Source organism: Ostrinia nubilalis, chromosome 25 (assembly GCF_963855985.1).
Source record: "Ostrinia nubilalis chromosome 25, ilOstNubi1.1, whole genome shotgun sequence".
NCBI lineage: Eukaryota > Metazoa > Arthropoda > Insecta > Lepidoptera > Crambidae > Ostrinia > Ostrinia nubilalis.
In genome coordinates this window covers 2,071,041-2,096,282 of record NC_087112.1, presented here as the reverse complement: position 1 = coordinate 2,096,282, position 25,242 = coordinate 2,071,041, and the positions used below count along the sequence as shown (strand labels likewise).

General features: G+C 40.0%; 1 protein-coding gene and 1 long non-coding RNA gene across 2 annotated transcripts in view; both read left to right on the top strand.

Moving 5' to 3' along the window:
* The first annotated feature begins 315 nt into the window (after positions 1-315).
* The window catches only part of LOC135084060 (uncharacterized), a 58,170-nt gene continuing 33,243 nt past the window's right edge, over positions 316-25,242 (top strand). The window contains exon 1 of the mRNA XM_063978803.1: positions 316-663. Within this exon, the coding sequence (XP_063834873.1) occupies positions 531-663 (133 nt within the window). The 5' untranslated portion in view covers positions 316-530. The remainder of the gene's footprint in view (positions 664-25,242) is intronic.
* Positions 10,121-12,228, top strand: LOC135084020 (uncharacterized). Its single transcript, XR_010259758.1, has 3 exons — positions 10,121-10,872; positions 10,961-11,086; positions 11,170-12,228. It is a non-coding gene; the product is annotated as an uncharacterized LOC135084020 (long non-coding RNA).

Sequence of the window (25,242 nt, the reverse complement as noted above, 5' to 3'; positions counted from 1 at the left end):
GCTGATTTTGGTTGCGTCGTCCAATAGCGTCTTAGTTGAAATTTTTAGCGCAATCGATGATGAACCAGATGTGCTCAGCAACCATAATTTGTTTGAAATGTTTTACTCAAAAATACATTCAGGGATACCAATTAACGTTTATGCCTTTGCACCGTGATTCTGTTTAAAAAAGCAAAACTACAGGGTTGCAATAATACAAATTAAAATTCCCCTAAAATATAAATCATGAGAAAAATTTAAAAATCTGTTTCTGAACGTTTCTTAGAAGCGTAGTAGTATGGCAACACCGAAACTTGACTTTCAAAAAATGTCACTTTTTCGATTTGTGGTGAAGCCGTGTGTCGCGTTATTTATCATGGCATAGAAAAATACACTGATTAAATCTTTGATACAGATCGATTTAGTACTCTGTTTACAATCGCGCGATATCAACGTTGACATGTAAATAGATTGCGTAGTCGGAACGCATACGGAAAGTGGTGATAAATGGCGAAAAATATAGTGCATTTGTGTGTTGTGTGATAGTGGAAATGGATCGTCGGTGTTCACAGTCGGTCCGGACGCTGGTTTTCGACGATTCAGACTCTGATCCGCCGAAAACTGGGCAGAAGAAGGATTTGTCTTCTTCTGTGGTGCCGCCGTCGTTGAACCAGAGCGCTGAAGGTAAGAGAAACGAGGGTTATAGTTATATTTTGATTTGTATGTGTTGGTTTGCGAATTCGAACGCGTTTTAGTATTGTTTTCAAGGTTTATCTGTTCAGCTGTCAATTTAATTGCGAAGGCGTGAATGAACGGCCCTCTCCCATTGGCTCTCTCGCGCGTGAGCCGTATAAATATGATGTATTCTATCGCCTACATAGAACTGTGCTATGTTATTCTTGCGAAAGTATGTGCCAGATGGCTGGTTGGTAATTAACTAATTAATGTGCATTAACTAACAGTCCATATACTTTCTTGATTACAGCACTGACCTTTGCCTTATGTGCATCAGCATTTGTTACCATTGACCTTAATAGAACTGAGGTTACATAAGGTTTATTTGTTTAACTTTTGTTTGAACTACCTACATAATGATTTCTTTTTGTAAAAATTAAATTTTGTAAAACAAATATTGTACCCAATTGCAGTTGCCTAGATTTTCTACTGATAACCAATAATTAATCTAAATAAAGATAGAGATAAATAAATATCAACATTATACAGATAAGATTTAAAAGTGGGACAGCTGTTGTATGTCAATATTTAAACTAATTTGGTGTGTTTGTGTACACTCAAATGTAGTAGGTAATTTAATATTTATCAGCTTTTAGGATTGTTTCCTAATAGCTTTTATGTAATTTTGTTTTGAAATATTTAATACACATTAAACTAAGTAGGTATACTACAAGATTTTTAGTTAATTGATAATAGGTGAGTGCAATTAGTTTGTTGGTTTTGAAATAATTGTTATCTAGGCTATTAGATTCAAGGACTTGTTCATTATTAAATTAAAAATAAAAAGTTTTTATTTCCACAAAACATAGTTTTGCTACAATAAATAAATTTGTTAAGATATTATGTTTTTCTAGCTTAACACCCACCCTGTATGGGCAAAAGCTTCCTCCATCTCCACTTTTGCTATTAATTATCCTTATTTACTATATTGTAAATTTTCACTGGTGACTGATTCCCCAATGGTAAACCCATTGAGTTTTTATCTAATAAGAAGTGATCCAAAATAATTGGAACACAGAGCCAACTTGAAAACCACATTAATTCCAACTTAAGTTTGTAAACAGAATAATTATCAAGAGACGGTGTTAATGAACATTGATAATGTCAACAAATCTAATTATAGAGAGCCTAATCACAGAACAAACAGACGTGCCCACAGTACGCGATGTTTCACATCTGTTAATTGGGTGATTGATAGCTCACGGTAATAAAACTGTTTTTATAAGTAAAATAAATTTGTAAAATGGGCGTTCTTGGGTGATTGATAGCTTGCGGTAATAAAACTGTTTTTTATAGATGGTACAATAAATTTGCTAAATGGGCGGTTCTTGGTTAACAATCTCGTGTAGAGATCTAATCCAGTAGCTTATCATGTTATGAAGGCCAGTTATAATAAGGTTTCAGTACAAAACAATTTTTATTCTAATATACAGTACATGAAATGTGATATGATTGTTTTTATTAGTTATGATGCCCTAAATTGATAGATTTGGATAAACTTTTCAAAGTAAGACAATAGATAACTCATATTTTGTTTCAATTTGAAAAACAATAATATTGTTCTGTTCATTGTAAATGTGACGTTAAGTATTTATTGTGTACAATAATATCAATATTGACACACCTGCACTGAAGGACAGGCTTTGATAAATACCTACTTGAATTATCTGCCAGGTATTCATTCAAGAATGTATTGCATTGGTGTCTATAACTTTTATCTGAGGGTAACAGATGATATTTTTATTTTATTACAGATTATGATCTGCATTGTGATTTTTTTTATCTGATAAAAAATCACAATGCAGATTATAATCTGTAATAAACATAAAAATAACCAACGTTATCTTGTGTGCGATGTTTTCAAATTGATAGATTCCAGTTACCTAATAATAATAAATCTCTTCTTCTTAGCAAAGATTGATTATTCAAAGGTGTTTTAGGTAAATGTGTGACACATTAACAATATTTAACATGCACAGTGCACACAATGTGCAGTTACTCATTTTAGTGATGTCATAAAACTGAGTGTTCATTTGTGGAAGTTAGTGTAGTGTTGTAAAGATATTAGGAATACTTTCAACTTCTAAAACTTATTACCAACATTCTTACTTTTCTTACAATGTTTACAGCTTTTAACCTATTCTTATACATGTATAATCATACAAGCCAGCCAGTAATATAATTTCAAGGCAGGTAAAATGTACAAACTAAAAGAATTTCATCAATAAACCATGGCCATGGCCTAAGGCTGGTTTTAGTGTCACGCGGACTGTCAGTGCGGATGGCTCCGCACAGCCGATCTGTATGAACTGCTAGGGAGCGGCAGAGCGGTTACTCCGGACCGCATTACTCTAATACGCTCCCCAGAAGTTCATACAGATTGGCCGTGCGGAGCGGGTCCGCACCGGACGGTCCGCGTGACACTAAAACCAGCCTAATGCCTCTGTACACCACAGAATACCAACTGAGATATCAATCACTAAGTTTGTGACATAAATAACAAGTTAACATCTCACAAAGTTGATGAGGAGTGAGCAAGAGTAGCGTGTGGCGCAAGGCCCGACTTTTTCCCGGTTGTGGTCGACGAAATTAACACTTACTCATCACCTAATGAGACCGATAAAACATTATATTATTTACGTGTTAGCTTGACGTGCTGTCGTTTGCTGTACTTAATCAATTATAATTAACAGCTTCTCCAGAATTACTCGCAATCTGAGATTAGTATTATTCAGACCTATTTAGATTTCAAAGTCGTCCAAAGTCTACATTTCTTTATATGTTACTGACGTTTTATTTACATTTTTATTGATGCATTGCAAATGGGGGCAGTCAACGATCGCCCTGAATTTTGCCCTTTAGGCTGGCTGCATACCGTCGACCAGTTTAGAGCGAGAGTATAGCGTATAGCACAGTACATTACGGCGTTATTATGTTATGATATACTATAGGATAGACTTAATAAGCCGCTTTAAATTTGTCAAATAGGATTAGAGTAGGCGCACACTGTTGATTTTTAGTTGGCCGATAGTTGTGCCCGATTTTAATTTGTATGAAGAATCGGCCAAATCGAATCGGCGTAGTGTGCGCACTCCCATACATGCCCATACTGATCAACTGCCCGACTAAACTATCGGCCGACGAAAAATCAACGGTATGCGCCTCATCTTAATGCGATTGTGTGAATCCCATGTACGGAATCATTTCTGGAACGACGTAAAGCAGGAGTCGGCAACCTGCAACTCTTTCGACGTTTTGTCGCTTCAATTGCTTCTCAGAGCAGACAAAGGGCTCTGAAATGTCTGGAAAATATTCTATACATGTAATTTTTGCACTCTCTCTTTTCCATCTCAAAAAGTTTCCGACCCCTAACTTAAAGCAAGCAAATATTTGCTTATTCACTATAATAAGTGCCCCACTTGGAAATCGAACCCAGCACCTTCTAAGAAATATTTTGAATGTTGCACATGAAATAAACGAGAATACGCAGCCAGCCTTACAATAATATCCCTCAACAGACAAAAGGCATGTCTCGTATCAACACAATGAACTAATTAAATTCACTTTTTATTTCTTTCGAGGTCCGCGAGCTTAGCTTGAAGTGTTCTCGGTCGCTGTAGGAAATTAAATGTGCATTATGTAGGTATTATGAGTAAAGTAAGTAAACACTGCCTACATTTATCATTGTTTAAACTATTTACACGGTGCGCAGCTTGAAAGACGGATTTTGGCGAAACTTTACAATGTCATCTCCTTATCAGATAGAACACAGGCTGATAAAGTGATAAATCGAAGGTAGCGCGGCAGCCTAAAAGTGGTTTGTTTATCAAGGAAAAATTAGCTAACTTTGGCATTAACTGTAACACTGAGCATAGGTAGCAGATTCCCTAGTTTTGAAATTAATAAATATGTTACACAACACGCATTATCTCAGTAAATAAATTGTAAGATTTTTCAAGTAATGTATTGCTTGCACCAATTAGTAATAGAATAGGCCCGTTGACCCCCTCGTGCCTACTAAGCTAAAATGCTAGTGATACTAGTGGATTCACCAGAATAGTCCGGCGGTGGCGGGGTTCGAACCAGCAATCATCGGATTTCGTATCGACCAATCTGACACCTTGATCATTCTGCTATTGTCGCTTTTAATACATTACCAGAGAGACCGGTCTGCGCTGCCTGCATCCAGGTTATGGAGATCCTTATTATTATAGGAGGCCTTTGTCCAGCAGTGGACGTCATTTGGCTGAAACGACGACCAGAGAAATTGAGAAAACAAACAAACTGTTAGTAAACTCCAATCGTTACTTTTCAATTAACTAATGAACAAAACAGTGGCCCACATTCTCAAGCATTATCGCATAATTGGTGGAAACTAGGCTGCCATAGAAAAACTCCATTATCTCTGCAATCAAACAACTTTCTAATATGCCCCTTATTGTTAACGACATAAAGCTGAATTGCTGATTCATACTAAAATAAAGTTAGTTCTAATGGCGTAGGTACACTCTGGGAAATTAATTAGTGTAAACACGCGCTTCAGTTAGTTTCGCCGTGTGTCGCCCATACTTCGGTATGTCTCGCGCTTCGTCTCGGTCAATTTCCCGCCTAGTGTACCTGCCGCCTTATTACATCTACCAAAATACACGAGTTTTTATTGGGTCAGTAGGCGTTAGTAGTGGATTATCTGAATCAGCTTAGCAATTTGGTGTTTGCGACAAGACGTTGTTTCGGAGTGAATTAACGTCTTGTGTAATGATAATGAGGGTTTTCGCGATTGAAAAATCCGCCAGATGGCAATACGTAGATGCGAGGTCCAAGTGCTGCATGATTGGTTATTTTTGACAGGTCAAATCCGAGTCTGACTCACGCACCGAGGGTTCCTTACATCGATGTTGATCGGGTTAGTTTACCAACATTAATTTAGCATGGTATTAGTATAACGCAAGTATTCACAAACGATACTTGCTTAAGTGAATCAGCAAATCGAACGCACAGCGTTGAATAGAGCTCTGTGATTGGTTCGTGTGTCACCCTGTGCGTCCACGCGCACTAAAGTAATGTTTGTGAATACGGGCGTTAGTTTCGCGCAAAATCGCATCTTTTAAAACTACGTAAAGATTCCAGTGTTTAGTTTGATAAACTTGTAAATAATTTAGATTTTCGACCTATTGTCTAAGTGTGGGACTGGATGTGAACGCTCTGATTGCCTGCAGACATGTTTGGTTCTAGTCTGCCGGCATTCGGGCTTTGTCTTAGACCTGAATTAAGCCTTTAAAAGTCAGTGGGAATATAGTTCCCACCATATTTTGAGCCTTATTTGCTTGTCTTAAGGTCCAAAAACAATGAAAAATTTTATTATATTATGACTGTTAAAGTATGAATCTTGTACATTTGAGAATAGATCCTATTGTCCAAGGGTTCTTCAAACTCCTTTTTTCTTCTGATTAATTTCGTTGCGGGTCCAATGACAGTTTAATTTTCCGCGGGACAAACTTGACCTTCACTGGTTGGGTTTTTATTGGCGGTCAAGCTGTAGATCCTGGCTACACAGGAGTTGCAGCGGTGGGAACGAGAGGTGGGAATAGTCCCGTATAGTCCAAGGGTAACGAATCAATGGCACGTGACAGAATATTTTGGGCACGCACGCCCCACCGATTGAATATAATTTAGTTCTAAACTAATTGGCAATAACGTTAGGACGTGTTTGGATCCTTTATAAGTCTAGAATACTAAGTTATTGTGACTTATGCTGACAGCATAAATAATATAAGAAAAGAAAGACCAGCCATGTAAAATTATGTGAAGGTTTTTATTCCAAAATCACTTTGCGTACGTAAATATTACTTCGCTCCGGGAAGCAATTTCTAAATCGAAATAGAATCTATAGGGAAGCTCGTGATGGCTTCACGAAGACAAGAAATGTGGTAGAATCTTTGTCTAGAGCAGTGGTTCTTAACCTTTAAGTCACGAGGGACCATTTTACCAAATTTCTGTCTTGTCAGGGACCACTTATATTTTTTTGAAAATCCTATGAAAGGGGAGGTCGATTTCTCTCCCACTGTGCGCCGTTTGCGTTGTGTTGCCTCGACTCATCAAGTCACGTCACTTGTTTATTACGATGTCTTCGCGGACCACTTGAAATGCCTCCAGGGACCACTAGTGGTCCGCGGACCACCGGTTAAGAACCACTGGTCTAGAGGGGCAGGTTAAGTTTTATCTCAAATAACCCTAATACCTATTTGCGTCATTGCATTATTTATTTATTATTTACGAGGTATTTATCTGTCTGTTTTCAATGTTTTTCTGTACAATCATTATCATATCTCATGAATACGGGTTAAAAACTTAGGTCTAGATATCTACATAATTTTGTATTCGTCATTTTGTTTGGGAGTGCAATAAGAACGAGTACAATTACTTACTTAACTACATCGTTCGTTCGTTTCAGCCAAATGACGTCCACTGCTGGACAAAGGCCTCCCCCAAGGATTTCCATAATATACAACAACGCATGGGCGGGGCAGATAGCTCGTTGAGACGATGGCCGTTGGGGTAGAAAAGTTCTCGAGTGGCGACCACGGGTATACGTAGCGCGGGCAGGCCTCCCACTAGGTCAGTGGTTCTTAACCGGTGGTCCGCGGACCACTGGTGTTCCCTGGAGACATTCCAAGTGGTCCACGAAGTGCACTTGCACACCTTGGTTAAAACCACTTTTAACTGATTTTTGTAGGCAAACTGGTTTTGACCGATCATGAGGTGGTCTCTGACAAGACAGACATTTGGTAAAATGGTCCCTCATGACTTAAAGGTTAAGAACCACTGCACTAGGTGGATCGACGATCTGGTGAAGTTCGCGGGAAGAGCCTGGATGCGGACAGCGCAGGACCAGTCGTTATGGAGATCCTTGGGGGAGGCCTTTGTCCAGCAGTGGACGTCATTTGGCTGAAACGAACGAACATAATATTAAACAGTAATAAAATAGGAACAAATCCTTTTGCAATTTCGTTTATAACATCTGACAGACAGAAGTATGCAAATGATGACGTCTGTGACGAATAGACAACCAAATGACACACAGACCGGAGAGGCGAAGGCCTAGATCTTAGGCATTGTCATTCGAGATTCGAGCTGTTTTGCAATACTTACTGTACAGCGAAAGTGTACCTTTCCCCTGCTGTATATTCAGAGAATGTTAAGAGTAGGCGCACACCGTTGATTTTTAGTTGGCCGATAGTTGTGCCCGATTTTAATTTGTATGAAGAATCGGCCAAATCGAATCGGCGTAGTGTGCGCACTCCCATACATGCCCATACTGATCAACTGCCCGACTAAACTATCGGCCGACGAAAAATCAACGGTGTGCGCCTTCTCTTAGTCTACGTAAAGTTATAGGTTTAGCACTTAACTCAGACAATGTCTGAGGTATGCAGGGTTCGAAAGGATAATAACAGATGGATAATTATCGGTCGGTTGATAATAACAAAAAAATGCGCTCGTGAAAGGTGGTGGGCGTTAATTAACATACATAGATAGTTATAAAACCTATCTATTTAGCTCCAAAATGATCACTAGTTATCTAGCGTCACAATATTTATTTTCCAAGCTTTATGTGACTAGCGATGGATAACTTGACAACAATCAGCAACCAAAACCATAAAGTAACATCTATACTATCTAAGATACTAATATTATAATATAAATGCGAAAGTAACTGTCTGTCTCTCTCTCTCTCTTTCACGCCTAAACCACTGAACCGATTTTGATGAAATTTGGCAGAGAGATAGTTTGAGTCCCGGGAAAGGACATAGAATAGTTTTTATCCCGGTTTTTGAAACAGGGACGTGCGCGATAAAGTTTTTCTGTGACACAAAATTCCACGCGGGCGAAGCCGCAGGCGGAAAGCTAGTTTCTTATAAAACAATGACAAATGTATCTTATATTGTTGATAATTTATCCGATAATTATCATGAAGCGTAATTATCTTGATAATAATCGAACCCTGGAGGTATGGGAGCGGCACGGGAGAGTGTTTTTGGAACGTCAAACGTCAGCGAGACTTCAGATTTGTATGCTCCGTCACGTCATAATATCAATGTCACCCAGCGTTGCCAGTTTTTTTTTCGCCAAGTCGGGACTTTGGTACTTTTTGAGTGAAAATAGCGGGATTCTTCCGTCAGAAGCGGGACATAGTAAAAAAACGTATACAATCAAAGATTATCAAATATTTATTTTTTTATTTGACTTAAAATTACGTTTACGTGACAATAAATAGCAAAAGTTGCCATAGAAAATGTATTTTAACAAAAAAATAATATTTTAAATCAGATTTACTCTATCGTTAAATTCGTCTTTAGAATAAAAAAAAAAAAAATTATTTAGAATAATATGGCGTTTCAAACAATAGTCTGGTGAAGTGAGTGTCTCTCTCCGAAAAGCGGGAACATAGCTTACCTGGCGCAATAATGTAGGTAAAACATGTGCAAATTGTTTTCAATTGTTATGATTGCTCATTAAAATTTCCAATTAGTTGACAAAATAATTAGAACAATAACAATAAAATAGAATAGAATAGAATAGAATACCTTTATTCAGCATTAACATTTATGTGCATACATGTACAGAGGTTAAATATTACTAAGCCATGCTGAAAAGGCGCCCGCTCAGCGAAAATCGTGACATGACACACACAAGTCGTCAAGTCACGAAGCTGGTTTTCAGCGGGTACCAACATGGGGGTTATTACGCCAGTTATGCGTCCTTTTGACAGTGACGAAGTTTATCAATAAAATTCGTGTCGGTTCGTAACACTTCCTGGCAAAAAGACGCGCAACAGAGGGCGCTGCTGTTAAAATAAAATATCAATTTATTTACATATAGCCTGACCAGGAACATAAAAACCCTGGCATAGAGGCGCGTCAATTGCATTTGATAGTGCAACACTGAGTACAGTCGTACCTGTGTTAAATTAATAGGCTAAATTTATGTATCAGGATTCAGGATTACGGGCTAATTTGATATTTTCATAAATTAACGAAAAAATATTATTAAAGGTAACCTGGTTTAAATAAATTAAATGAAACCATCAATCGAGCTAGTAGGATTTATTTTATTATTCATCAATAATCAAATTCAGAACTTGAATATTCAACTGCAATGTCTGCTCATGAACGCTTCAAACTCGGTACTTCTTTCCCAATTCCATAAATTTCAAAACTTAGAAAGTGACAAAAAACTTTAAAATAGGTAGTTGAAACAAACTACAGCTAATTTTCATAGTGAACTGTACTATACGATAAACATGTCAGTCAATTTGACAACCTTTGTCGGAAACATTATTCAACGAAAATATTGTCCGAACCCTTGGTATTTCTCTTCGACAAATACATTAAACACATTCTGAACCACTTTTCTTTCACGACTATAAAAATATTTTAGCAATTTATTTCACAAAATCAATTGCACACATTTAAAATAAAGTTTGTTTACACTTTGACAGCAATAGACTGACATGCAAGGTGACATGTCAATGAAGTTTTCAGTTACTGTTGCCATTAAAAGAAATTAGTACCATTAGTTTTCCGCAACATGGCGAGGGTTTTTATGTTCCTGGTCAGGCTATAAATACAAAACAAAATATAAAAAAAAAAAAGGTAGACCTAAAATATTACATTTACAAAATATTTATAAAGATAAACTCCACAATTGTTCCAAGTGCACTAAACAAAATAACGAGACCAGAACACAATCAGTTAACGGTATAATTATTAAATAAAAAATAAAAAAACGGTATAACGTTTTCACTATAAAAAATAACTATAATACTTATGTGATCTGTGAGGCGGCTTCGGACTGCCGACCTGTCGTTGTGTTGATTCGGACCGTAAAAAAGAGAAAAGAACAATAAAAAAAAAAGAAAAAGTCAATAGCGAAAGGACGCTGTGTTCAGCCGTGTTTTTCTGATTTGATACGAAATACGTGCTATAATGTTGATGCGAAAATTTTCACTGTGCGAAGCGTCTCAAAACAAAACAAAACACGGCGGAAACCGGAAAGGTGTGAGGTGCAAAATGTGACACACGTCCTGCAGGGCAGATGCTATTAAATGGAGTAAGAGGAGCGAGCAACTACGGCGAGCACGACGCGCAAAGTCCCCTGGTGAGTCCAAAGTAATTTGTGCCAGTAAAGCACGTGTAACATGTATCACACAACAAAGATCAACCATCATTGTGATCATACTCCCCAGGGCGCGCCCAGACTTCGGCCGAGAGAGATAAAGCGACCATGCTGAAGCTGTCCCAAAAAGCCATCCGACTGTTAATTACGGCGGGATCGCCCCGCCAACCCCTGCAAGCGCGACGACGGCATATAGGTATGCGATACAATGCCATCTGCCCTCTGTGACATGAGCAAGTGTTTCTTGACATGTGATCTAAAAGTGTGTTTTGTTTGCAGGTTGCGCAAAGGAGGTGGCAGGTCGTTCCAACACCGTGTGGCAGCAAATCTGAAAGATCCCCTGAACGCCACGGTGCGATGCTTTGGGGTGGCAAAGATGTGTGAGCAGACCCTTCTGGAGTGACCCTCCCTGCTCCCGGCCCAGTCAAGCTTATCGTACAAATACCTTGGTCTATGTGTGGCAATGATACCAAACATCATGGTAGCGAGATGTAATTTTTTACGAGCAGCCATTTTCAGTATATTGGCAGCGTTGAGGAATGGGGTGACATGCGCTCGAGGTGGCACTGTGAAGCAGAAGCGGGCACAAGCATTTTGCACTCTTTGCACCAGCTTGGCAGACCTGGCCATGAGACAGGGTCCATACACAGTGTCACAGTAGTTGAGCTTACTGAGGACAAGGGACTCACATAGTGCAATTCGTATACTCTCGCATAGATATGGCCTTAGCTTGTATAATATTTTGAGTCTGTAGAAGCAGTTTCTTGCGCATTCAGTAATGTGGGTTTCAAATCTTAGCTGGCTCTCGAAAATGAGTCCCAGATTTCTAACCTTATCCACTTTCTCGATCCGTTCTCCATTAATCTGGATATCGAGAGACTTATTCGCTAGTTTGATAGTGTTTTTAGGGGTTCCTATCAGTATTAACTGAGATTTTTTAGGGTTCAGGGTAAGACCGTTCGAGACGCACCAAGCAGAAACCCTCCCCAAGTCATCATTTACCTTGATCACAGCTGCGTCACACTTATCAGGCTCAAATGGAAGGTACAATTGCAAGTCATCTGCATAAATGTGATAGTTGCAATATTTGATGCTATTTATGATGTCAGCACTGTACAAGATGTATAAAATTGGCCCTAATATCGAGCCCTGGGGGACCCCGCGAGTCACCTGGTGGACCTGCGAACGCAAAGAAATACCATCCTCCCGCCTCAGTTCCACGTACTGCTTTCTTCCTGACAAGTAACTATGGAACCATTTTACAGAACTACTATCAAGACCATAATAATGCAGTTTAGACAGCAAGAGCGAGGTGTTGATAGAATCGAAGGCACGCGAGAAGTCCATGACTGCAACGGTACCCCGATCCTGAGCAGCCAATAAGTTGTCGACCACATCAGCAAGAGCGGTTGCTGTACCATGCCCTTTACGGAACCCGGACTGGTAGTGTGGGAGAATGCCCCGTTCCTCAAGGTACTGCGTGAGTTGATCACACACTATCCTTTCCAAGATCTTTGACATACATGGTAGGATGCTGATGGGCCGGAGTTCTTTTACTGTGGTTGGTTGACCAGTTTTTGGTAGCGGTCTCACTAAAGCCACCTTCCAGCTCTCAGGGAATGCACTTTCAAGTATTGACCTGTTGATCATATTTGTTATTGCTTCTAGTGTCTGCGGCAAAGTCAAAAGTAGAATGTCAAGGGACAGGCCATCATCTCCACGCGCGTTCGATCTAAGTCTTTTGATAGCCCTCAAAACCAGATCCTCGCTAACAGTATGCAAGGAGAAAGTTGATGCTTTGGTATGTCTATGATACTCGTAGAAACTCAGTTGCGAGATATTAGCGTCGCCATCACCAGGTATGTTCAAAAAGTGTGCATTGATCTCATCAGGGTTGTTAAACGATGGTGGAAGGTCAGCTGATTTCCTTTTGTCTGGCAGGACAGTACCCTTGAGATTTTTCCATAATTTCTTTGAGTCCTTCACATTATTGTTAATATGCTTAGTAAAAAAGCATGACTTCTCTCTGTCAATAGCCTCCAAAACAAGGTGTTTCATAGTTTTATACGAGGCCTTAAGGTCTGGGGTACCCAAGCTTTTGTATTTTTTATGGTAGTTGTCTCTGACTCGGATCATATCCCTAATAGTGTCAGTTATCCACGGGTGCGGAGGCCGTTTAAATTTCCGTGTCTTCATAGGGGCATGCAGATCCATCAGACCCATAACTGAGCTGGTAAAAGCCACCACGTAGTCATTTATATTTTTAGCGAGTTTGAGGCTATTCCAATTAATGGCGCTAAGGTCTTGACTGAACTGGTCTAGAATGATGTCTTTCAAAGGCCTGTAGGTTATCAGCTGCGGCTTGACTTTGTCCTTTTTGAACCTAAATTCTCCTAACAGCATAGCGTGCCCACCCAAGTCAGGAGAATGCCTCACCACAACTTTGAGAGCCTTCACATCGGCACATATAACATCGATAAGCGTACTGCTATGATCAGTGTGATGTGTTGGCTCCTTTACCAATTGGGTAAGGTTGAGACTATGTATACACTGGAGAAACTGTCTGCATCTGCTATTGCTCTCGTCAAGAAGATTTATGTTGAAGTCTCCCAACAGTATCAGCCCATCTGCTTTGCTGAAGGATGTAATGGTCTCGGTTATAGTGTCAAGGAATAATCCAACATCAAGCCAGGGCGGCCTGTAGGCCGTACCTATGATGATGTTCTGGTTGTTAAGGCGTACGGAAAGCCACATCTGTTCAACAGATGTAGTTGTGTCTGGATGGGAGCATAGCCTTATATTGATACCTCTACGTATGTAAAATCCCACCCCGCCCCCTCGTCCTCCTCTGACATGGTCCGGCCTAGGGGTATGTCTCAGCCGGTAGCCAGCGAGGATCGGAGCTCTGCCCTCTTCCCCATCTCTCAACCAGGTCTCGTTAATTGCCATTATGTCTGGATCAAGGTCCTCCATTGCCACAACAAACTCCTCTTGCTTGGTACAAAGAGATCCTGCATTGAAGAACCCTACTAATAAGTTACTTCTCAACCCCAAGCCTGTGCTAGATTTGTATAATTAATACACCGATAAATGTCTATATGAATGGCCCTTTTAAATATAATTTTTTGGAACAACTGATAAGAGCATTTTATACTAGTTTTAAATCTAAGATTTGGTAACATATTAAGAAAGTAGCAATGAGAAACACAATAACAAGTTTGTAGATATTGCAACAGTAACAGAGTATTTCGATAGGTAAGCAGTTTTAAAATTGTGATGTGAATTATTGAGTAAACAAAACCATTGCAAACATAAATCAGTTTAAAAAAATATACTTGTTTACAGGATCCAACGAGTCATGACCCCGAGCAGCCGAAAACTCTAGACAGGTCATCTAGCGATCTCAGCGAGTAGACCTGGGACCCATCGCTTTTGCGGGCGAATATACGGCCTCGTCTCGTCCAGCAGTACCTCCACTGGCGCCCGCGGCACTCCTCTCGCGCCCGGTAGAACAGCAGCCGATTGGAGCGGGTCAGGCGCTCGTTGATGTACACCCGGCCGCCACCCTCGCCCGTAGCGCCGCGACGCACGCGCGCGGCCCGCAGCAGGTCGTCGCGCAGCTGGCGGCGCGCCAGGCGCACCACCACGCGGCGCGGGCGGGCCCCGCCGGACTCGGCCGGGGGCGCACCCACGCGCTCCGCGAACACGACGTCCCGCTCCTCCAGGGACACCCCGAGGCGGCCGGCGAGCACGGCCACGCTGTGGAAGACGTTCTCGCCCTTCTCGTCCGGGAGGCCGCCGATCTCCAGGTCCGCGAGGAGCGCGTCCTGGTCGCGGTCGTTGAGCTCCAGCTTCAGCTCGGCGACGGTCCGCTCCAGCGCCGCGACGACTCCCGACCCGGCGCCGGTGCCCGCCTCCGTCTGCACGCGTCCCACCGCCTTCAGCTTCTTCTCGACCTCGTCCAGGCGCTCCGAGTTCGCGTGCCCGACGCCCGTGAGGCAGACCTCGATGGTGTCCATCCGCTTGTCCAGTGCGCTCGTGCGGCTCTCGCAGCGGTCTAATCTGCCGGACAGCGCCGACACCTCATCTTTGAGCGCGCCCATCTGCTCCCTCAACGCCTGGAGCTCGGAAGTGAAGACCTCACGGAAGTGCCTGATCTCCATAGTGAGCGCCTGGATGTCTGACACCTCGACGGTCATATTTAGCGCGGTGTCATTTTGGTCGTCGTGCCCCTGCTCCGGCAAGGTGGTGTCCAGCTGCATGGGGCTGAGATCAGAGGCGCCGCGTCGCTGCGTGATGTACTCGGGCGAAGCTCGGACCGGCGTGTTAGTATTGTCGGTTTTGGGCTGCTTGCTCTTGCACGAGACGCACCTCCAGTTAGCCCGGTGGTCTAAAATCACTAAAGCAGCAATTCGCTGGGTGCGAAGTACTAGGTGGGGGGGACATAATCTATCGCAGCGCTCATGGTGGTCAAAAGTAGAAATAATGTAAGCTCTGTCATCAGATGTATCTGTCAATGGCAAAGCGATTCTACATAATACATTTTAATATCATTAATTAATCGCATGAAAAGGGTCCTACTGGGAACTTAAATAAAAGAGTGGACTGTATTTCGATAGGGCTGTTTTAATAGCCGTTTACAATTTGGAAATAACTAAACTATACAACGTGGTAGTACAAAAATGAGTCACAGTAGTTGTTGTGCACAGATGTTTGCCTTATGATGAGAGCGTGAATTATTGAACTCTGCCCTTGTTTTGTTCTTAATTCTTCTACATCTCGGACTTGTCCAGCCAATACCAACAACTTTCCTTTAAATACGGTTTGTGGTTGGAATTTGATATTGTAACTCTCACAAACCCGGTCTTCAAAACGATACTCATTTCGATCTGAAAACGATATTTAATTTATTACTAGCGATACAGAAACATTTAAATATATTTACTGTTATATAATGAAACCGTTAAAGTAGCTTTTTCTTTTTGTTTTACTGTAAAACTACAACTATAAATGAAGTAAACAAACCCTGACACAATCAAAATTAAACACACTTTTTGGACTTACCTCATTTGATTTGAATGACCAAAATGATTTCAAAACCTTTTTTCCACCCAAATCGTGGTACCTATCACAACAATTTATTAGTTGAAAATATTTGTTATTTTTTCATTTCGATATTTTTTCACAAATATACGACCTAAATGTCAATGTGACAGAACCCACAAAGTTGTGGACGCTAGTTGGCGCTGTAATCGTGCACGGAGCCAATATACTCCAACATAATATTTCACACGATTGCTACATTTTCTAATGAGGACTTTGTCTACACTCTCCCTCCACGCTGACCAGGGTTGGGATGTGTCCGAGCCGCAGTCAAAGGAAAATCGTGATTTTTCTAGCCCTCATAGACCAGTTGCACTTTTTGATCGAATCGAAAATCAAATCCGTCAAAATTCCATACAAGAAAAGGCCTTTCTACCACTTTTCGACTGGTTTGCGAATATAATGAGCACTTTGGCTAGACCCACTGGGATATTCTACTTGTTTGTCCTGTACACTCTTGTCTTTAGAATATTTAATTTATTTTGTGGTATTAGTTTAGTTCCTTAAAATGTCCCAAATTCACACAGGCATATACATATGATAACAAAGAAGTTTAATTGTTTTTGTATGGAAATTCGAAGGAAATGACTTCCAAATTACGTCCATGGTATGTTTATAACTTCCTTGTTTGATCAACAAGTTTGGACTAATTAGTCTCGCTTATTTTCACATTTCGAGAATAATTGAATAAAAGTTATGCATACGCGGTGCATCACTGTGACATCTTTAGCACTTCGAGTCTGACAATCTGGTCAGGTGGGGATTCTTGGATGACTCAAACATGGAGTGCAGGTGCGGTTTTGTTCCCCAGTCGATGAAGCACATGATGTCGTGCCCTGAGTGCCCGAGCTATTGCACGCAGGAGGATTTAATGAATGCTGCTGACAACGCCACTCTTGTAGCGGAGTTTTGGGCTGACACTGTGTAGTGTGTAGGTTTGTTGTCGACACGATAAGAAGAAGAAGCACTTCGAGACACAATACTGCAGCCGTATACGACCCCTTAGGATTTGATGGGGTAATTGGAGCGAATTTGCTACAAAAATGTCTGATCTGCTGTCCTGTCGACTGTACTAAAATTTAAAAAAACAAATATAATAGCATATTAAAATTAGGTAATGATAATTCGCATTTGCCCAGCTTCATACTAACTTTATGTCAGATGTTATTAATTTACAAGCTGATTGAACCTGATAAAGGTAGCAGGAAGGCGCTTGATGCAGGCCGCTACCAACCGTGCGATGTGGAAGTCATTGGGGGAGGCCTATGTTCAGCAGTAGACGTCCTGTGGCTGAGATGATGATGATGATGATATTAATTTGTACCACAACCGGATGTTATTAAAGGTGGTATTGTTTTTCGCGTTATCAATGACACCGTGGACATCAGACATCAGTGGGTGTCGGGTGTCGAGTGCATCCAACTCGTGATAACATAACCTGTCGGAGATAAGCAGGGATGCCATAAATACTGTAAATATATACAGTTCGATAAATAAATGTTCTATTATACTATTACTTTACATACATACCTACTAGACTGTAATCTTGTAAGCATTGTCTTACGTAAACTTTCCGGTTGCTCGGTAGAAAATTGCGAGAAACTCGAACTCGAGCTCAAACAATGTTTGTATGTTCGTAACGAATAATCTCAAAAACTAATGGTTTAATTTCAAAAGTTTTTTTTTTTACCATTAGAATGAAAATTATTCTTAAATAACAAGGCTATATGTATAGTAGACCGGAATTCACGCGGGCAAAGCCGCGGGAAAACTTATGACATAGTTAAAAGAAGTCGGCAGTCTCTCGGTACCCAAACAGCCAGTCACTAAGCTGTGCTGTGATACAACAGGACAGCAAGCCAATTCGTAGTTTCGTTAGATTAGAATTTACTGTTACCTACTAACTGAAGCTGTAGGTAACTCTTTCTGGTCTTCTAGAAATAAATAAATAAAATTTTATGTAAACGCGGCAACCCTACTGTTAAGCCGATAGAATTGGAAAATTACTAGTGATAAAAACATCGAGATTTGGTCACACCTACATCACTATCTAAAGCCTGCCCAGATTTAGCGGCACTGGTGTGATGGCTGGATTTTATTATAAGTTTAGGCTACCCGCAGACGAAGTCAGTCTTGATCAATAGTCCATAGTTATGCCATTTAGTTCAGTAGGACTAAACGGACGAAAAAAATTCGTCATTGTCGCTCATGTTGGCATCTTTTTCGAATAGTTCTAAACGGATGAAGTTCAAGCAATCTGATAAAGGGTCACAGAAAGCTAACTCAACAGTTCTTATGTTTTTGAATTTATTACTTCGTCAGTCAAGCAAATGTGATAGTATACTATTGTCATGGATGTGTATTTGAAGTAAATCTTTAGTGTTCTCTTACATTCACGTGGTATTTAGTACTTCTTCCATCTAGTCTGAAAAAGCTTGGGTGTCTGAATTAGTTTGATTCGGTAGTTTATTAGTCTGGCGAGCTCAATCACACACAAAAACAGTGTCTGACATACGTTTGAGCAAGGCCTAAAATTTTAGAGATATAAACAGAAATTAGTTGCAGGAGCGTTTTAGCGGGTTTTGAAACTAGACGACTCAAATCTAGGTTCTAGATACGGACGTACTTTCCCAAGTTTGGCAAAGTTATGATGGCAGTTCTAAAAGTAGAATTGATAAAAGTAATTAATTATAAGTTAACCCGATTATTTCGGTGCTTATGGTCTATATCGGGGTCTTTTTTAAGTCAAGATTGCCGAACGATCTAGTTATTTGATAAAGGTCTTAGGAAGTTATATTTAGATTTTAGACCGCTTATAGTCTTTATTGACGATATCAAATTAATAATCCTAAACTGGTAGTGAATCTCGTGAAAGACCACAGCGCTGGGCTAAATTAATTAATTTATACACTTTGCCATGTGGTTCTAGCTGAGTGGAATAGGACCAGCCCAACTCCTCTTTCAGTGGATGTCGTAAGAGGCGACCATGGGAGAAATACAAACATCAGGCCTGCCTAACTCGTCTAGCCGGCGTGGGGAGTGTAGTAAATCCTCCATTTGCCATTGATTAAATACACCGACGACCTCATAAAGGCATCCCCCAACCGGCAAATTGTGGAAACTGGAAATCAATGGGGAGACCTATGTTCAGCAGTGGACGTCCTATGGCTGAAATGATGATGATGAAATACAGGCAGTCTTCCTGCAGTTGAGACTAAATTAATGAGCTGATGAATATGATGATGAATGAGTAATCCAGAATACATGGATTCTTTCCCGTTTCTATCAACCGGGCATCCTAAATATCGTCCCATAGATTATGACCTCAATGTAGACCAAGTTAAGAGGCCGCATACCCCTAAGTCAGCTCTGGTAGAAATGCCTCCACAAGATCCCTGACCTCCCCTAACGTTTTGTTTCTTATGTCCACGGCACAAGGTCGGTAAAATATTGAATAATATATCAACACGTCGACATCATGCCCATATTGCCCATATCATGACGGGCCGATCAATCGATTCATTAAAACTGGCTCGCCTTGGAGGACGATCAAATAAAAACTAAGTCACGGTGGCTGCCAACAGTGTTTTATTACTTCATTGGTTTGTGTATATTGTAATTTTATCTAACTGTCTCTTATCATGAGAAAATTATATTCACTAATCTTTTTCTTACTAATGATTAGGCCGCTTCCAACCGCGCAGGTCGAAAATATTTGCAAAATCGTCATGAGACAACACCGACATGGCCAAGTGGCTAGGGAGTTGAACTCTCTTGATTCCGTTTCCGAAGTACTGGTTTCCATTCCCAGTTGGACTTGGAACATACAAAGCATTAGGTATATTATGCCTAATTTGTTGTCAGTCAGGTCAGGTCTGTCTTGAAGCAAAAAGAAACATGACGTCATAGGACGTACGATTTAGCCATATCCCATATCAGAGAACTGGATTCTAAAATTGGAGACTAACATTTCTTTTTTTTCAAAATAGCTCTTTTTTCCAAGTAGGTATGTACTATCGGGGACTCGGACGCCTTGACACCTTAAGGGCCTAAATTGTTTGCACACACACGCTCGATTATGCTACGCCCCCCGTTCATTCATGTTTCGGGTCTAAGCAGCGTCGGCGCACCACTGTAGATGTTTACCCTTGCAAACCAAGCTCTATGTGAAGCGTTTAGGATTGAGTATTGCTTATTACCCGCATCCGTAGCGCTCGTTTGGCAACGTCGCATTTTAGTCAATTTGAAATCCAATAAAGAATCGCTACAAAATATTATATGGGGCTTCGTGTAAAATTTGAACTAGTGATTGCCCGCTCGGGTCACAAAATTGGTATCGCACATTCCGAGGTAACTGTGCAATTTCCTGAGAAAAACGTAGCCCTTTCTATAATTATTGTTGATATTAAGATTAAGAGTGTAAATCTCGTGATATTAGTTTAGCTAGTTAAGGCGAGAAATACAAAATCATACAGTTAGTTACTTTCGAATTTTACTTATTTAATAGGTATTTAATTTATTCGGAACTTATAATTTATAAACAATATTATGTTATTGAATTAATTAGTAAAGAGTTAAGGAATATTTGTGGCTTTATTGTAAGATAACTTCATAATAACTTTCTTAAATCCTTGAATGTAAATAAAAACCTATAATAGGTTTCTATTTATTTTTAATACATTAGCAACTTTTGTTTTCCGTTTTAAAGAAACACTTATCTAACTACGTTATTACAATTTAATACAAATATTGCACTAGGTAGCAATGATCCAGGTAATTGGTTATCGTAAATATTATAATATTAAGTTAGTTTTATTTCAAATACAATTTTTTATTGCACATTAAGTGTCTAAACACAAGGTCTTAAATCAATAACAATTAAACTTCAAACTAAATAATACTTAAACAGATAACAATGTTTATTGTAGATAAGTTTGTAATAAATAAGAATTAAGAATTATTTTGAGAGGCATGGTTCAGTAATCGCGCGGAGGTCAATAAAAAGGCAATCAAACAGTCCAATAATTCATAGCACGGGTCAACACAAAACAAAATCAATCGGTTATTGATCACAAAACTTCACGAAAAAACAAAGGCGAGAATATGTCGACAGTTCGCCAAAGGAAAAAGCAGACAGACCTCGTATAAAAACACAATATTAAAAAAATACATTATCTATTTGTTTGTAACCAAATTCTAAGTATTATTAAAATTCTAAGGCTGAGTTGCACCATCTTACTTTAACTTTGACAAACGTCAAAAATCTGTCAAACTCCATACAAAAAGCACCGGTTACTGTTATAGTTACGGTCAAAGTTAGGTGGTGCAACTCAGCCTAAAACTAAGAAAGATTGAAGAAAAAGAAACATTTCGTTTTAAACCTTAAACGTATGACAATAAAGTGCACAATGGTATTTCGTATTGCAACCTAAGCCCTGATTGTCTCTTATTGGTCGTAGTAAAAATATAGTAAAATGCGTAACCAATTAGAGACGGGGTGAGCACGTGACCGGAGCGATGCGCTTACGCTAAAATTTCTACAAAGTGGTCAGGCGGAAGAGTCCCCGATAGTACATAAGATGCTATAGAGCTTCGTAATCTATACGTTGACATTCATGCAGTAAATAGGCACAATAAAAATCTGCCCTCTAGACTTGTCGTCGAAATAAAATTAGACCTAGCTGCCCCTGACGTCATTCCCAGTCCCCTCCCCCATAGAACTTAGGGATGAAGAGCGCAATTTAGACTATGACGTCACACCAGTGGCGGGTAGGTCTTGGTATAGTTTTATTTCTAAGCTGGAGGCTGGAGGTTTTCATAAATATATCAAACGGATTTAATTTGGGCAGGTACAGTCAAGAGCACAAAATGTACACACTACGTTTTATTCCACTGTAATAAGGTTTAAATTCTAATGGTGTTTATGATTACCTATCTGTAACTAGGTACAAACTGAAAAATAGCTTTTTATGCACCGCAAACTATGCGTCACATACGTTAACCTTTTGGATACATAGTGTGTGGGTGGCGAAGATATTATCAAGGCAAACATTGCTATCTTATGCAGCCGTAATAGGTTTTAGCATCTAAAAAGTAGTCTGGGCTGCACATTATTAATTTTGTTTATACCCAAAACCATAACTTGGATTGGATACAACAGTGATACTCAAAATGCAGTCTGCCCTGATTTTGTAACTAAGGCCTAAGGTTATTTGTTGTGTAACATAATAATATGTATTAGTTGTGACCAGAGCAGGCGAGCACCCCCTTCATGGAAAAACGTCTGTGTCAATAAAAAAAGGTTGAGTGCTGCTGATCTAGACCCAATTCCCTTTTCCCTAAGCGAATCATCTTGTTAATTGAGCTGTGTACAGTCACTCACATTTGATAGACGTTAAACTTTATTACAAGGCACGAAGGTTTATTATGAAACAGGAATGTTTCCACCGCTGTACAGCTGTCCATCGCATGGCAATTATTCGCCAATCCAGAATATACTCGCATCTCTTGGGGGCCTACTTTGCAAATAACTCGAGTCGAGATGTTTTCTCTGTCACTCACATTGTGATAGGTACTGGCGTGAGAGAGAGAGAGTATTCACGTATGTCCTGCTTTATTACAAAGGTATGGTTGGCATTTAGAATTAGGTGTAATTTACAAAAAAAAAACTTAATCGCCGCCCCTACTGAAAAAGGCCTTGATCTAACGAAGCCGAATAATCTGTACCAATTAATTAATTAAACATTTCTATGATTGTCTAATTTAGACTGTTCAAAGTTTGCTCCACCCACCCTCGTACCCTTTAGGTGCAGAAGGTCCAGGTTGCAAAATGTCCCGGTCAAAAAAGTTAGTAATACAACGGCCATCGTCTCTACGACGAGCTATGTGCCCCGCCCACTGCCACTTGATTTTAGCAATTCTGCGAGGCATGTCGGTCACTGGTTCTCCTGCGGATCTCCTCATTTCTGATTCGATCACGCAGGGAAACGAGTAAAACTGCATATGGGCGGTATAGCTCATACTACTATGTACTAGCTAGTGTACTACTAGTAGAAACATAGATACAATGATTGTTTTTGTATCGTGTGGGCTGGGACAACCTGGTTAATTTTATGATGATTCATCATGGGCGTTTCTTATGGCTTGATCCATCATGGAGTCTTTCTTAGATAAGGCTGTTTGAATCCTGTAAATGTCCTCTAATCAATACCAACCATATAAAAAGATGTCCCTAAATTAGACATCTTGGAGTCTTCTCGTTAAAGAATAAGAAATCTCTTGTATAGTTAGCACTAACCTACTATACTCGCGAACTGTTTACTTGTGTCTTGTTGTGTCAAATGGACTCCCATTTGCATCTCATTGTCCCCCATTTTGATCACAGAGACCCTTACAGATAGCGATGGGGTCGTTATAGACCTCTTTAATTAACCCTTATCTAGGGTTAAGAAAAAAATATTTTCATTAGTTTTTAACCGTATCTTCACTATGAATAGTACGATAAAAAATAAAATAGTTTATTTAGTACATAGGCCCTTCCCAGGGCACTCATACACGTCCCAAATATAGCTTGCCCTACCACCACTTCGGGACAACATTATAGGCTGGTGCTGAGAAGAAGTGGCGGAAGAAACTCAGTCACCTTTGTCAGCCTCTTGTTCGTGATGTTTTGAGCCGTATCTTCATAGCGAAAAGTTCATGTGGTATGGGGTCCATTTGACCACTGCTTGGCTAAGGGTTAAGTATCAGCCTAGTGCGTAACGTCAGCGTCGCGACCTCCTTAGTTTTTATAACGTTTTATCGAGTCGATATACCGACAGTGATCGAAAGGCGTTCGATATTGAGGCCGCGACAACTTTCATCTGATGTCTTCACTATTGGCCTACGAAATATAAAATATGTACAGACAACACGATAAGCCTACACTGTATTCTTATGGAGTTGTAATAGATACTAGTTTTGAACAAAATGTGTAGCCGTATGAGCTGCCGATTGTACATGTAATACTGGTTCTGATATTACGTTACATTAACGCTAATAATTTTAAGTAATTATTGTTGGTTTATTTTGAAATTAAATTAAAACTTATTTTAAAATAATTTAGCGTTCTTACATAAATATTTGTTTTGTAGGGTTATTCAATGTAAAAAATTGTTTTGTTTACAATTTTAAGTGCAAATTATAAAATATGTAGGTAATTATTGCAGCTATTTAAAATAAGCAATTAAAAAAAAAGTTAACACCGAGTCTCAACTCATTTCAATCTTTAAACTAATTAATGTTATTAGATTTTATCAAGCATTCAGTATAATTGCTATTGAACATTCCTATCAAATATTTTGTTGCCACTGACTGCCTTCAGCCTTTATCTGATAATCGCAGAATTAATGCCACCAAATTGTAAACTTTAGTGACCTAACATAAGGTTCAAAACCAATGAAAAATATTTTTTTCAATACCAGTTAAGGGTTAAAGCCGGACCGCTACGATCGTGATCTTTCGTTTCTCGCGTTAGTACAAACGCCTGAACGTCAAGCTAGACTCTGTAGCTGTTGTATTAGGGGCTATTTTGCAACAAAAATATATAGTCCGATGTACAGTCAGCGTCAATAGTTCGTGACACCCAAAGTGGCCAAAAAGTTAATCATCATCTCAGCCATATGACGTCCACTGCTGAACATAGGCCTCCCCCAATGCTTTCCATGTTGCCCGGTTGGCAGCGGCCTGCGTCCAGCGCCTACCTTTGTGATGTCGTCTGTCCACCTTGTGGGTGGACGTCCACACTCCAGAACCTTGATGCCCCATCGGCCGTCAGTTCTGCGTACTATGTGCCCAGCCCATTGCCACTTCAGCTTGCTGATCCGTCGGGCTATGTCAGCGACTTTAGTTCGTTTACGGATCTCCTCATTTCCGATTCGATCTCGTAAAGAAACACCGAGCATAGCCCTCTCCATAGCACGTTGTGCAACTTTGAGCTGCTGTATAAGGCCTATAGTGAGAGGCCACGTTTTCGAATCATAAGTCAACACGGGTAACACACATTGGTTATAGACCTTAGTCTTCAGGCACTGAGGTAAGAAGTTAATAACACAACCTTATTCCAATTGTAACAAAGACGTGTTGGGAACTTATTGGCTACTTTGGGTGTCACGAATTATTTGACGCTGACTGTACTGCTATTAGTACAATAATACCGAATACAGGTCAAGTGCGTGTCTGATATGCATTAGTGGTTGCTTGTGTAATACT